The 12,043-nt window shown below is 39.2% G+C and overlaps 1 protein-coding gene across 1 annotated transcript; it reads left to right on the top strand.

Annotated features, from left to right (window-relative positions):
* The first annotated feature begins 1,914 nt into the window (after positions 1-1,914).
* On the top strand, positions 1,915-9,700 carry pex3 (peroxisomal biogenesis factor 3). The gene is made up of 12 exons (XM_049590449.1): positions 1,915-2,138; positions 3,770-3,901; positions 4,047-4,128; positions 4,289-4,332; positions 4,948-5,069; positions 5,586-5,652; positions 5,778-5,832; positions 5,985-6,123; positions 6,215-6,285; positions 6,371-6,493; positions 6,585-6,681; positions 7,344-9,700. The coding sequence occupies exons 1-12, from the start codon at positions 2,066-2,068 to the stop codon at positions 7,425-7,427; spliced, it is 1,089 nt and encodes a 362-aa protein (XP_049446406.1). The 5' UTR covers positions 1,915-2,065; the 3' UTR covers positions 7,428-9,700.
* The last annotated feature ends 2,343 nt before the right edge of the window (positions 9,701-12,043 follow it).

Here is a 12,043-nt window from a genome sequence, read left to right as displayed (position 1 = left end):
ATGTCCTTTACATTCCATTACATTTACACTGTTTTTCTACACCTTGAAATTCTCTTTTGATTAGCCTGAGAAATGTACATCACCAATTTGGTTATTCTATGATAAACTCATTGTAGTTTATTTTTGTGCAAATGGGGTTAAAAAGATGTTGTCCAAATGCATGCATTACCTTACCAACTATATCACATCACCTTTTAAAAAAAAAATAATAATAATAACATTCAGTCAGTGTTTGGGAACTGAGGACACTAATATTTAAGGTTTTGAAAGTGAAATTCTTTCCCATTCTTGCTTGATATACAACTTTGGTTGCTCACCAGTCCAGAGTCTCTGTTTTTGTATTTTGCGCTTAATGCACCACACATTTTCAACAGGAGACAGGTCTGGTCTGCAGGTAGGCCAGTCTAGTACCCACACTCTTTCACTCAGAAGCCATGCTGTTGTAACATGTGCAGAATGTGACTGTGAACTGTCTTGCTGGAATAAGCAGTGATGTCACTGAAGAAGAAGTCATCTGGATGGCAGCATATGTTGCACCAAAACCTGTATGCTCCTTTTAGCTTTCATGATGCCTTCACAGATGTGCTGTTACCCATGATGCCATGGGCACGAACACACCTCCATACGCTCACAGACGCTGTGTGATGGTCCTCTTTCTCTTTATCCCAGAGGACACGACATTCATGATTTCCAAAAACAATTGGAAAATGGAAAATATGGACTGTTCAGACCACAGCACACTTTTCCACTTTGTGTCAGTCTATCTCAGATGAGCTCAGGCTCAGAGGAGTGGGCGGTGTTTCTGGATGTTGTTGATATTTGGCTTTCACTTTGCATGGGCGAGTCTTAACTTGAATTTGTAGATGCAGTGATGAACTGTGTTTACCGACAGTGGTTTCAAAGTGTTCCTGAGTCCATGTAGTCATATCCTAGATACAGTCATGTTGGCTTTTAAAGCAGTGCAGCCTGAGGGGTCAAAGGTCACAGGCATTCAATGTTGGTTCTCGGCCTTCCCCCTTATGCACAGATATTTATCTGGATTCTCTAGATCTTTTGATGATATTATGGACTGTAGATGGTGAAATCTCTTAATTCTTCTCAACTGTGCATTGAGAAAGGTTGTTCCTACACTGTTGAACTGTTTGCCCAAACAGCTTTACACAAAGTGACATTTCTTGCTTGTGAATGGAATTTAAAGGATGCCCTTTTCATACACAATATGATACTTTGCACATTTCAGTCTTTTGTTGGCCCTGTCCCAACATTTTTGGAGCGTGTTGCAGGCATGAATTTCAGAATGAGCACAATAAAATGTATCAGTTTTAACATTAAATAGCTTGACTCTGTACTCTATTCAAGTGGATATAGGTTGAAAAAGATTCCCAAAGCATTCTGTTTTTATTCACACTGCGTGCCAAAATTGAGGCATTTAAAAAAAAAAGTGTTCCTATGACATTACTTCACCAGTGAGCACTGACAGGTTGCAAGTCACAATTTTTGAACAACAAAATTTAAATTGTCCTTATCAAAAATGTTTTTTTTTTTAAAAAAAAGAAAAGAATGTCTAAATAAATAAATGGCTATCAGATTTTTTTTTATAATGTCAAATATTAATATAAGGATGGGTCCAAAAAGAAGACAGTGGGAGGCTTTGATGTGGGACCTGTCTACTCATATTCTCTTTTCTTGCTGTTGTGCTTGTTCAGTTATGGTTAGATTATGACAAGAAAATTCTGTTATTATAATCTCATAACTATATAACACGAATATCTGGTGATTCCCTTTATAAACAGCAGTCTGTCTTCGGTTTTATCACATGTAATAGTTGTGACACACTAAACACTCATCTCATCTTTTATTTTGAAATCAAAAACCAGAAGTCATATTGTTTACTCCGCCTACCTTGACCGGCATACTTTGGCACGTTTGACAGTTAGCATGTTAGCAGAGAGTTGCTAACTATCCGAAGTCCTCAGACAATATGTCCGTAAACTAGTTTTAGCGCAGAGCTAAAAGTACAGAGTGTTCTTGGAGTTGTAGTTTGTGAACCCCTCAGTCTCCGAGGATGTTTTCATCTGTCTGGAATTTTGTTAAACGCCACAAAAGGAAATTTATTTTCACCGGAGCTTTAGTTGGAGGTAACTGGTGTTCATGTTAGCTTCAGAGCTAGCTAGTAACTTCAGCAACACGCCTTGCTGCACTGAAAAAGCCTCATATATTACATTTTATTACTTACGGGTTGAATTCATGCTTTTAAAAACATGTTACAAAAGCTTTTAAGAATCGAGCAGTGTGTATTTGCAGTTCGGCATATATATTATTCTCTATCAAGCAGCATCATTGCCAACATGAAGGTGCTGTTCCCAAACAACCAGCCAGGTGTAACGTTACTTTAATGGAGAATAACTGCGGTACGACCAGACGACAAAAGTTGCACACCGCGTTTAAATGATTTCAATGAGCGTATTTCATTAGTTGTATTTGTAAATGAGTGGGACATCCTTAAATTGCCAGAAAATATAATGAAGTTTGGTGTGACGTTACATTCATGGGAACAGCACTAATGGATGCTACATGTTAGCATGTTAACTTAATGCTAAGCTCCTTGATGACCAGTAAGTACCTGCAATCAATCTCATTTGGCTTTGTAGTAACTGCAGGATGGTTAATCAGGTTGTCATATAAGATTGTGTAATTAAATTTCAAAAACTTAGTGATAGTTAATTAAGTACCTGCACCTGATGCATTCAGGGACCATTATACTTTGTAGTTTTGTTATATAACAAAAAGGTGTTGCAAGGGAAATAATTTCTAGCTTTAACTGTGAAACACATGACAATTCATCACAAGTTTTGCCATTTATTTATAAAGTGGAAGCATTTGCTTGGGTTTCATGGCTAAACAAAAAAAGAGAAACATGTAAGAACTGCTTTTTCCTTGCATGACATTGATCAAATTTAAATATGCAGTTAAAAACTATAGAGGAGACCGGGGATGGTTGTGACAGTTTCAACATTCCTGTCTGTATCTTGGAGCTGTTTTAAGCCGGTGTGTTCAAAATGTGATACAAGCTAGTAACACGTGTGTGCTATTAAATGGCGTAGCTATTATCTCTGTAACATAAACAGAAAATGCATGGTATGGTTTCACACACAAGGAGTGAGCTGTTGCAATTCACCCATAGTTCGGGTTAGTTGTAACGCAGGCTGTGGGTGAAATGTAACATTATGAAATAAGGATTATGACAGAAACTGTTGATATTTAAGGTTTTTAATCAAACTACTCAACAACATTTTGGACATAATTGATGTGTGTGAGCCAAGTATCCTATCTAAAATTTTGCTTTGGCTAGGTTGTTACTTTTTTTCACTTCTTGAAGCTAACCCAGACCCTTGTAACCATGAACTAGCTTACCTCACAGCTAACAGCTAAAATATTAGCACTTACAACTTGCGTGAAAGATATCTACAAAGACATGTAATAAACATGATTTCAGTTTGATAAATGTAACTTCCTCTCATGAACAATAAGGATGCAACCAAGCATGTGCACAGTGAGTCAGGTGATTCTTAGCTTGTTTCTGGTTGGAGAAGTGTTACAACCATCCCCAGTATCCCCTACACTGTTGGCAGCATCTGTTTCAAAATAGACATCTGTGCTTTAGCCAGGGCAAATTGCTGGTGACCCTACAAACAGTTCAGACTCCTCATGAATTATGCCTGATGTTGGTTGACAGTAATTTCCCTTCTTATTTGTTGCTGATCCCCAGGAGTGTACTTCCTGGGTAAATATGCCCAGAAGAAGATCAGGGACATCCAGGAGAGGGAGGCTACAGAGTACATCGCTCAGGCCAGACGACAGTTCCACTTTGAAAGCAACCAGAGGACCTGCAACATGACCGGTGATGATGTCACACATGTCTTTCTGAATAATAATCCCTTAGAAATGCTTTTTTCCCCTTTTTTTCTCAGAAATGGAAAATTAAGAGTTTGTCTTATGCAACACATACATGTTTTGTACTTCACTGTGCTGTTTGTGTGTTGCAGTGCTGTCCATGCTGCCTCCACTGAGAGAAGCCATCATCAATCAGCTGAATTCAGAAAGCCTCACTGCAATGCTCAAGGCCAAGTAAGTAGATCTGCCTTTTACTGTTAGAGCCAGGACATCAAACAATTCCTAATCCACCTGCACACACAGTTCTACACTTTCTTATATGTGAGTTGCAGTCTTGATGATGTAAAAAACAAAATGATGATGTTGCTTTTTCTTTTTTCACATTGTCTCACAGACCAGCCAATAAACTGGAAATCTGGGAAGACTTAAAGATCATCAGTAAGTTCTGTTCTTCACATTAGTCATCACTAAACCATCCTACACACTCTTTAATGTCGCACAGTTCTAATAAATTACTTGTAAATAATCCCATAAAATACTTTGATGCTCAAAAACTAGGGATATCCGATCCTCAGATTGGGTATCGGCTCAAATCACGTTATTTTTACAAAATTGGAATCGGTAATAAAAGATTGGAAGAATCAAAACAGCAAAAATGGCCAGATTTTTCATCTATGTTGTTCATTGTTGCCTCCGCTTTCCATTGTATAAAGATATAGGCCTATTTTGTTTGTTGAAGACAAGAAGACTTTGTTTACATTTTGTGCTGCTGAACCACCGTAAGCTTTTTGGATACTATTTAAATAAAAAACAAACCGTATGGGTCAACTTGGATGCATTCTTTTTTTTTTTCTTTCTTACTGCTTTGCAAAGTATCGGATTGGACTCGGTTTCAAAATAAAGGACTCACTATCGGATCGGAAGCAAAAAAAAATGTGATCGTGACATCCCTATCAGAAACCTAAGAATTGTCAACTTATTTTTTGAGCGGGGCAGGGGGGTTCAACATCAAGTATTTGGTTCTTAATGTCTGAAACTTATTTTCTTGGTCAGGTTTCACCCGCACCATCGTAGCTGTGTACAGCACCTGCATGTTGGTAGTTCTGCTGAGAGTCCAGCTGAACATCATAGGAGGTTACCTGTACCTGGACAACTCTGTGGGCAAGAACACAATGGTGAGGAACACAATATTCACAAGCTTCTTTCACAACACTGTTTGTTTCTGAAGTTTGCATTATTAGTTACCAGTAGAAACTGCTGACATTTTTTTGTTTATGCAAATATTTGACATCAGAGTTCTGCTGCTGGAACCAGTCGATGGAGCTCTAGTCAGAGCAACAGATTATTCCAGTTTGTCAGTCGAGTCTCACAGTAAAATCTGCAGTTTCCGACTGTTTTATAATTGGGTCATTCCCTCCACATGAAAGCTTGTTACATACAACTTTTGAAAGTAGTTACCTGGTGCTTAGTGTCCTGATGGAACTGTAAACCACAACTCTGAAAGAGTTGTTTAGAGTTGAGCTTAACGTAGAATATTTGACCCAGAAAATCTCACTGAGATTTGTTGGCAGTGCTGTGATTTTAGAAAAACAACATACCAGAAAGGAAAATCTGAAAACAACCATTGCCACACAAAAAGGCCAGGGGAAATTATTTTAGGTTGATTTACTTATGTTTTTTTTTCCTCTCAGACTCCTCTGGCTCCCCCAGATGTCCAGCAGCAGTACCTGTCCAGTATCCAACATCTACTGGGAGACGGTAGGATGAACATTTGCACCCACATCAAAATCTCACAAGAGCACAATATTGTTCAACCATGTTCATCCTTGTTTTTGTCAGGCTGTCAGCACAGTGTTAACATCTGTCTGTCTGTCTGTCTCCAGGTTTGACAGAGTTGATGACAGTAGTGAAGAAAGCTGTACAGAACTCACTGGGAGGGTGAGAATCTATGACTGATAATTTGCACATTATGTTTTTGGTTCATCATGAATAATGCTCATTAGATCATTTTACAGTGATGTTTCTGTGGTCTGAATCAGAAAACGTCATCATTTGTGCTTAATAAGTGACTTAAAATCATTTATTTCCAGCATCTCTCTGAAGCAGAGCCTGTCCGTGCTGGAGCTGGAGCAGCAGCTGAGTTGGATCAGAGCGGAGGTGGAGGCTGGCTCTAATCGGCCGATGTCCTGGTACATGCTGGCTGATGATGAGAATGCGCTCGCTGACCAGGTAGCTACACTCAGTATGATGAGTAGGATACCCAGCAGTAATAACAGATAAGCATCTGGGTACTTATCACATTCTCTTCTCCTCTGTGCAGGCATGTGGGTTGACAGAAAGCGATCTTGTGACCATTAGACTGTTAAATGAGACAAGAGATATGTTGGACAGGTAAACACCACACCTGTGTTTTTGTTTGTACGCCTGACTGTAGCAGTGTGTGTTTTGTGACTGATGTGTGTGTTTGTGTCTCCAGTCCGGACTTCACCACTGTCCTCAATGCCAGTTTCAACCGGGGTTTTTCTCGTCTTCTTGACAACCTGGCCGAGTTCTTCCGCCCACCGCCCTTTGACTCCGCCCTCAGCTCTGCACCTGACAGGTCAGCTGTTTGACAGAAAATAATGTTTTTTGTTCGGTCAGAAGAACCACTAATAGTGTATTTGATTGTTGCTTTGTTTCTGTCCGTCCAGTCTGTCTGCAGTCAGTCTGCCGCTGGCGAAGATCATCCCCATCATTAACGGTCAGATCAACACCATCTGCAGCGAGACTCCCAGCCACTTTGTCCAGGTGAACCCAGGCTTCAGCTGACACTCAGCCAAACATATTTTAAAGCCAAGTACACTTTTTGTGAATGATCAACTAATCAGTCTGACACCAACATTTAGACAAACATATCCCAACTGCTGGCACAAACAGGCTGCGCTTATGTGGTGTGTTTGACCACACAGATTGGCTCAATTATAAAACAAAGTCCACGCGCTGTTTGCCTTTTGTTTGTCTTTTTCTTTAATGTTTGTTAAGCGATAATCAAACAGATGTTCCACGATGATCAATATACGCAGCTCTCATCAAACTATAACTGTGAATTTGTTATCGATATATAATCTGACAGTAATTGGGGATCAGTTTAATGTTTGTAAAATAAATGACGAAATACCAGTTTCATTTTAAAGAGTGTTTTAATTTAAGTGTTTGAAAAACATATCTTTTCCATCTGCGCTTATGGGCTGTTTATTAACACTGACTGCCTCAAACCTCTATACTTGTTTGGTAGCAACTGCCAGGTACCAAAAGCTGGCATCGAACATCTTGTCAGATCATTATCTTCTTTACTTATTCTTTGACCAGACAGAGTTTGATGAAGATCACATTTTGTCCATTTTTAAACTGTATTTCATCAGAACAGACTTCTCTGTCAGTGTCTCTAACTTTGTGTCCATCTCTCTCAGGACTTGCTGATGAACGACCAGGTGAAGGAGTTTGCTGCCAATGTGTATGAGACCTTCAGCACCCCACAGGAGCTGCAGAAATAACCAACTAAGCAACAGGAGAACAAGGAGGGGAAATGAAGAGGAAGAGGGATTAAAACATAAGAGTGATTTAAGCCCTGGACTGTTCGTCCCTCCTTCCTTTCTGTGAGACACTTTTCTCCTCCAAATCCTGCAGACTTTTCACTCTGTGATGGTGAGGATTCATCGGAGAAATGTCCATGACAAAGCAGGACAGGGAGCGCCTGTGTTCCCTCTGTGAACAGAGCCTTTATGGATTACTGTACTGGTGGAAGAAGACGAGACTCGCACTGAGTTTGTAGTCACAGCAGAGCCTGTGGTTAACTCTAGGACCACTGCATCTTGGGAATTGGAGTCTTATTTAACCCGGTAAGGTGGTTTTATTTACCTGAAGAAATGAGAAACTTGCTAAGACTGTGAAAAAGAGGTGAAGGATCGGTCACAACTGTTTTTTTTTTTTTTTTTTAAATAAGATGACACTGAAACATTGTCGGTTCATTATGTTGATGTAACAGATTTTAGGATGATTTCCCCTTTTCTATCAGCAGTGGTGAGTGGCTTACGTCTGTCCTTGTTTCCAGCTTCGGTCTGCACCTTGGCTGTGCGTCAAAAGAAGTTTTTTCATAACTCAATCCAGGTGGTAGAGGGATTTTTTGGACAGATTTTTTTGTGCTAATCAGTGTTTTTTATTTAACCATTTTTCTTGTCATTGTGGAGGAAATCTGCAGCAGCCTGTGGGTAATTTAGGGATACTACAACTTTTAAAAATATGATAATCAAAGAGTGAGAAAAGGATGATTAAAATGTCGTATTAGAACAGCCAGTGGCATTGAGTAATGCCAAATTAAAAAGTCAGAGGTGTGTGACAAAAAATAGGACACGCACGCTTAAAAATGTATGGAGCATTTAATGCAGCGTCTTTATCTCAATTTCCTGATGTAGTTCCATTTTTACCCACAAGGTGTAGCTGTTCTTTAGCGAATGTGAGAATGCCTCTGCATCGCTCTCCTTCTCTTTATATGTAGGGCTTCATTCCAACGACGTTTCTCCTGTTTTTAAGTCAGATAAAAGTAAGATCAATTTGCTAGTCATGATTCTGTCCTCGACGGAATTTGTATTACATCATGGTTTACATGTTAAATTACTCATAGCATCTAACACTGTAATGGCCACAATCACTTTGTATTTTTCTCATCAATGGTAAATTATGTTGCTTTGTAATGGCATCTTAGTGTTTCCACTCGTTCCTTTCTGGTTTACACTTTGTATGTGTGTTACTCTTGAAAAGCTGAATCGATTTTAGAGTCTCCTCTGTGGAAATTACAGAACTGTTATCCAAAGCCAAGCAATCTGGGATGCTTATAAATTTCCCACGGGGTCCAAATTCTGCTCCTCTCGACTCTGACTCTTCCCACTCCTGATTAGCGACTCAAATCAGGTGTGTTCGGCCACACGAGAGCTCGTGAGCACACCTGATTCAGCTGGTCACGTGAGATGGGTAGAGCAGGGAGAGGTGGACACCTGATACACTACTTATATCAACCCTTTACTTCAATTACAGACAACTGACATCACCCAGGTAACTATAGTCACAGTAAAAATGCCCTTCAGAGCATTACTTCATTACCCCTATTTGAAATACTACTTAAGCTCTGACTTGCCCCACCTCAGTGCCACACAGGTTGGGTTAGCTGCATATAGAGATTATGAAAAGGTAATTTATCCTCCTGCAACTGACAGCTCATTCATCTACCCGTCATATGACAAAATGATTTGTCTATATGTGTCAGTCAGCCTGTGCTATATCTGTTTAGGTGATGAGTTCAGCTCTGTTGCTAGGAAGGAAAAACAACTATTAGCTCCTGAAATCTGCTGATTGGTCCTACAAGTCTGATGATAAATGAATAGAGCAAGGTAAATATTAAATAATTCAATACGTGGAGAGAAAAGTGACCTCCTCCACCACCTTCAAGTTTACCTTCGGATGATTATTTGTTCAGAGCAGGTGTGCACGTTCAACCTGTCAGATTTCTGTTAGTCTCCCTCTCAGGAGATGATGAAATGTCAGGTGACAGTAAATTAGTCTAACAGACTCCTGGATAACATAATAAACCAGTCAGGTGAGAATGTAAATCTCTGTAATCAATGACGTTATGCCTTTTGAAGCATAATGTCCTAAATGACAGCTAAAATGTATGTTTGTAGCAGTTTATTAAAGAGATAATAAATGTAAAATGTGATTTAATATACATTTTGTGTTTCTCTGTGCTCTGGGCTTTTAAACAATTCAAAACTTTTGTTATGTGTCAGGGTTTATTTGGAAGCTTCAAGCTAGTTATCAAACAGATTACAGGAAATGATTGTGTCAGCAGGGAGCGCCATAGTGCAGCAGGAAACAGTTTCATGTGATAAGAGCCACCTGAATGGAAAATACTGGTCTTGGAAAATTATCACTGCATTGTCAGAGTGCTGACTCATAAGACATTATCAGTTCACCACTGATCACTGAATTTAAGAAAGAAATTTTCCAAATTGGAAATATACTCAAAGGCAACCTGGGTGTGACTTCCAAAGACAATCATTGTTTTCCACCCTGGTCTTTATGGAGAAGATTGAGAGACTAATATGACATCTCCAGTTGCACTCTTAAAAAAACTCACTCACTCCTTTAGTTTATTGGGTTATGAAATGGACTTCCCAAACAGGCAGTTCAAAAGGACATGTTTGGGAAAGTTTACACATAGATTGATCAAACAGATTTGTCTCAATCAAGGTCATAGAAGGGTCAAAAACTAGAACATCACCTGCTAGAAAGCTGAGGTGAGTCTTGTGAGTGCTCTTGAATTTATTTTGTGGATGAATTTGCTGATATTTACTGTGATGATGGACAAAAATGACAGATGGGAACTCCCTATATTGAAGCTTTCCTCGAAGTTTCCGGTGTCAACGTCAGGAGTCAAACTTCGACTTTGGAATGACACTGTTAACTAAACTGCTAATTGTCTAATATTTACCAAATATCTTTGTGGAGCTCATCGCTACAGACAGTATTTACATTATTCCTAGTTGTGAGTACTCCATTTCCTTTTTGCATTGCATTGTGGGAGATTAATGCCCATCATGATACTAAATATTTTCTCTTTTCCTACACACAAAACCTGCGTAGACTTTGGGATTTCCTGGCAGCTCTGTGAGCTTTGAGCGAAAGGCTAACATGCTGATGTTTAACAGTTGTGTTTCCCATGTTCACCATTTCAGTTTAATCTGTTAGGGTGCTTATATATGCTGATTAGCACCAGACACAGTGTATAGCTGAGGCTAATAGTAATGTCATTATGTTGACCTGATGATGGCGCTAAATGAAAAGTCAGGAGATCACCAAATTACTTCATTGCCTACCAAGTGAAATGTGAATGTCTGCACCAAATTTCATGGTTGTCAATCCAATAGTTGACTTGACTTGACTCAAAACCTCAAATGTCAGCCTCATGTGTTTTGAAGTTCACCGTCACAGTCCAAACTCTTAACTTCAGCATAATGAAACTTGTTATTTAACACCGTGCCAGCCTTTGAGGGAACTTCCTGGTGATAGTCTTGGAAACACTTTACTGTACAGGCTGACACCTGAATGCATCACTAGTTTTGGTCTCAGTGAGGTTAATTTTAGGGAGGAGGAAGGACATTGAGGAGTATCAGTGTGAGAGTTGGGTCATCTGAAAGACACGTCTTCACATACTTTGTTATGTTTCAGCTTCATTGTTCAAAGGATTGATTCATCAGGTACATGAATTCTGGACCTGCAGTTAATGACCCTTCCCAGCAAGCATTTTTTGGTTTAAAAAACGTCTAATAGCCGTCTACATGAAGACCTGAAGTCTAGGCTAAATCACGGCTGAATTTGGGCTGTCAGTGAAAATTTGGTAGACATCTAATCATAGCCAAAGTGTAGACGTCATCAATTATACGACTATGTAGAGACCATGTCCAAAAAATGGAGATAAACATATTTAAATTACTGTTGACTCTCCATACGTGATTGAATATCATACTGCACGCCATCTGCAATGGCGAAAATTACATTTAATCAATTTCAAAATTAAATTGGCTAGATTTGGGTTACATGTAGCTAGACTAAATTGGAGCTAAATATAGCCAATACGTTTAAATGATGACTATTGCTTGCTGGGTTCTGTCTGGTTAAACTACACTGTTTGCTTCAAATATAACAAACATATGTTACCTAACTATGCACTTATTTGATTATTTTCATACTCAAAGTTGCCTTAATTCTGCCCTTTAATTGATCTATGTGGCATTCATGTACTGAATGTTTTCTGTTTGACACACACAAAAAATCCCCTTGTTTTTCTTGAAGCCAATATATTCCACATATTCCCTCTCTAACCTTGAATCAACAGGAATTGCCAGTGACAAACTGTTCTCGGTGAAACTTTTGAGAAGCCATTGATGAAAGCTCTTATCAGGATGAAAGTGCAAACAGTGGAAAAAGCCGGCAGACAAAATATCAGCAGCACCAAAACAAAAAGATGTTGCACACACAAGTTCAAGGGTCATAACACTAATTGATCATCAGCTTTACTGATTTATCATATTTCAGACAAATACCTGTGACACTCAGG

Source organism: Epinephelus fuscoguttatus, linkage group LG11, assembly GCF_011397635.1.
Source record: "Epinephelus fuscoguttatus linkage group LG11, E.fuscoguttatus.final_Chr_v1".
Taxonomy (NCBI): Eukaryota; Metazoa; Chordata; class Actinopteri; order Perciformes; family Serranidae; genus Epinephelus; species Epinephelus fuscoguttatus.
The sequence above is the reverse complement of the archived record's forward strand: the minus strand, read 5'-3'. Positions and strand labels throughout refer to the sequence as shown.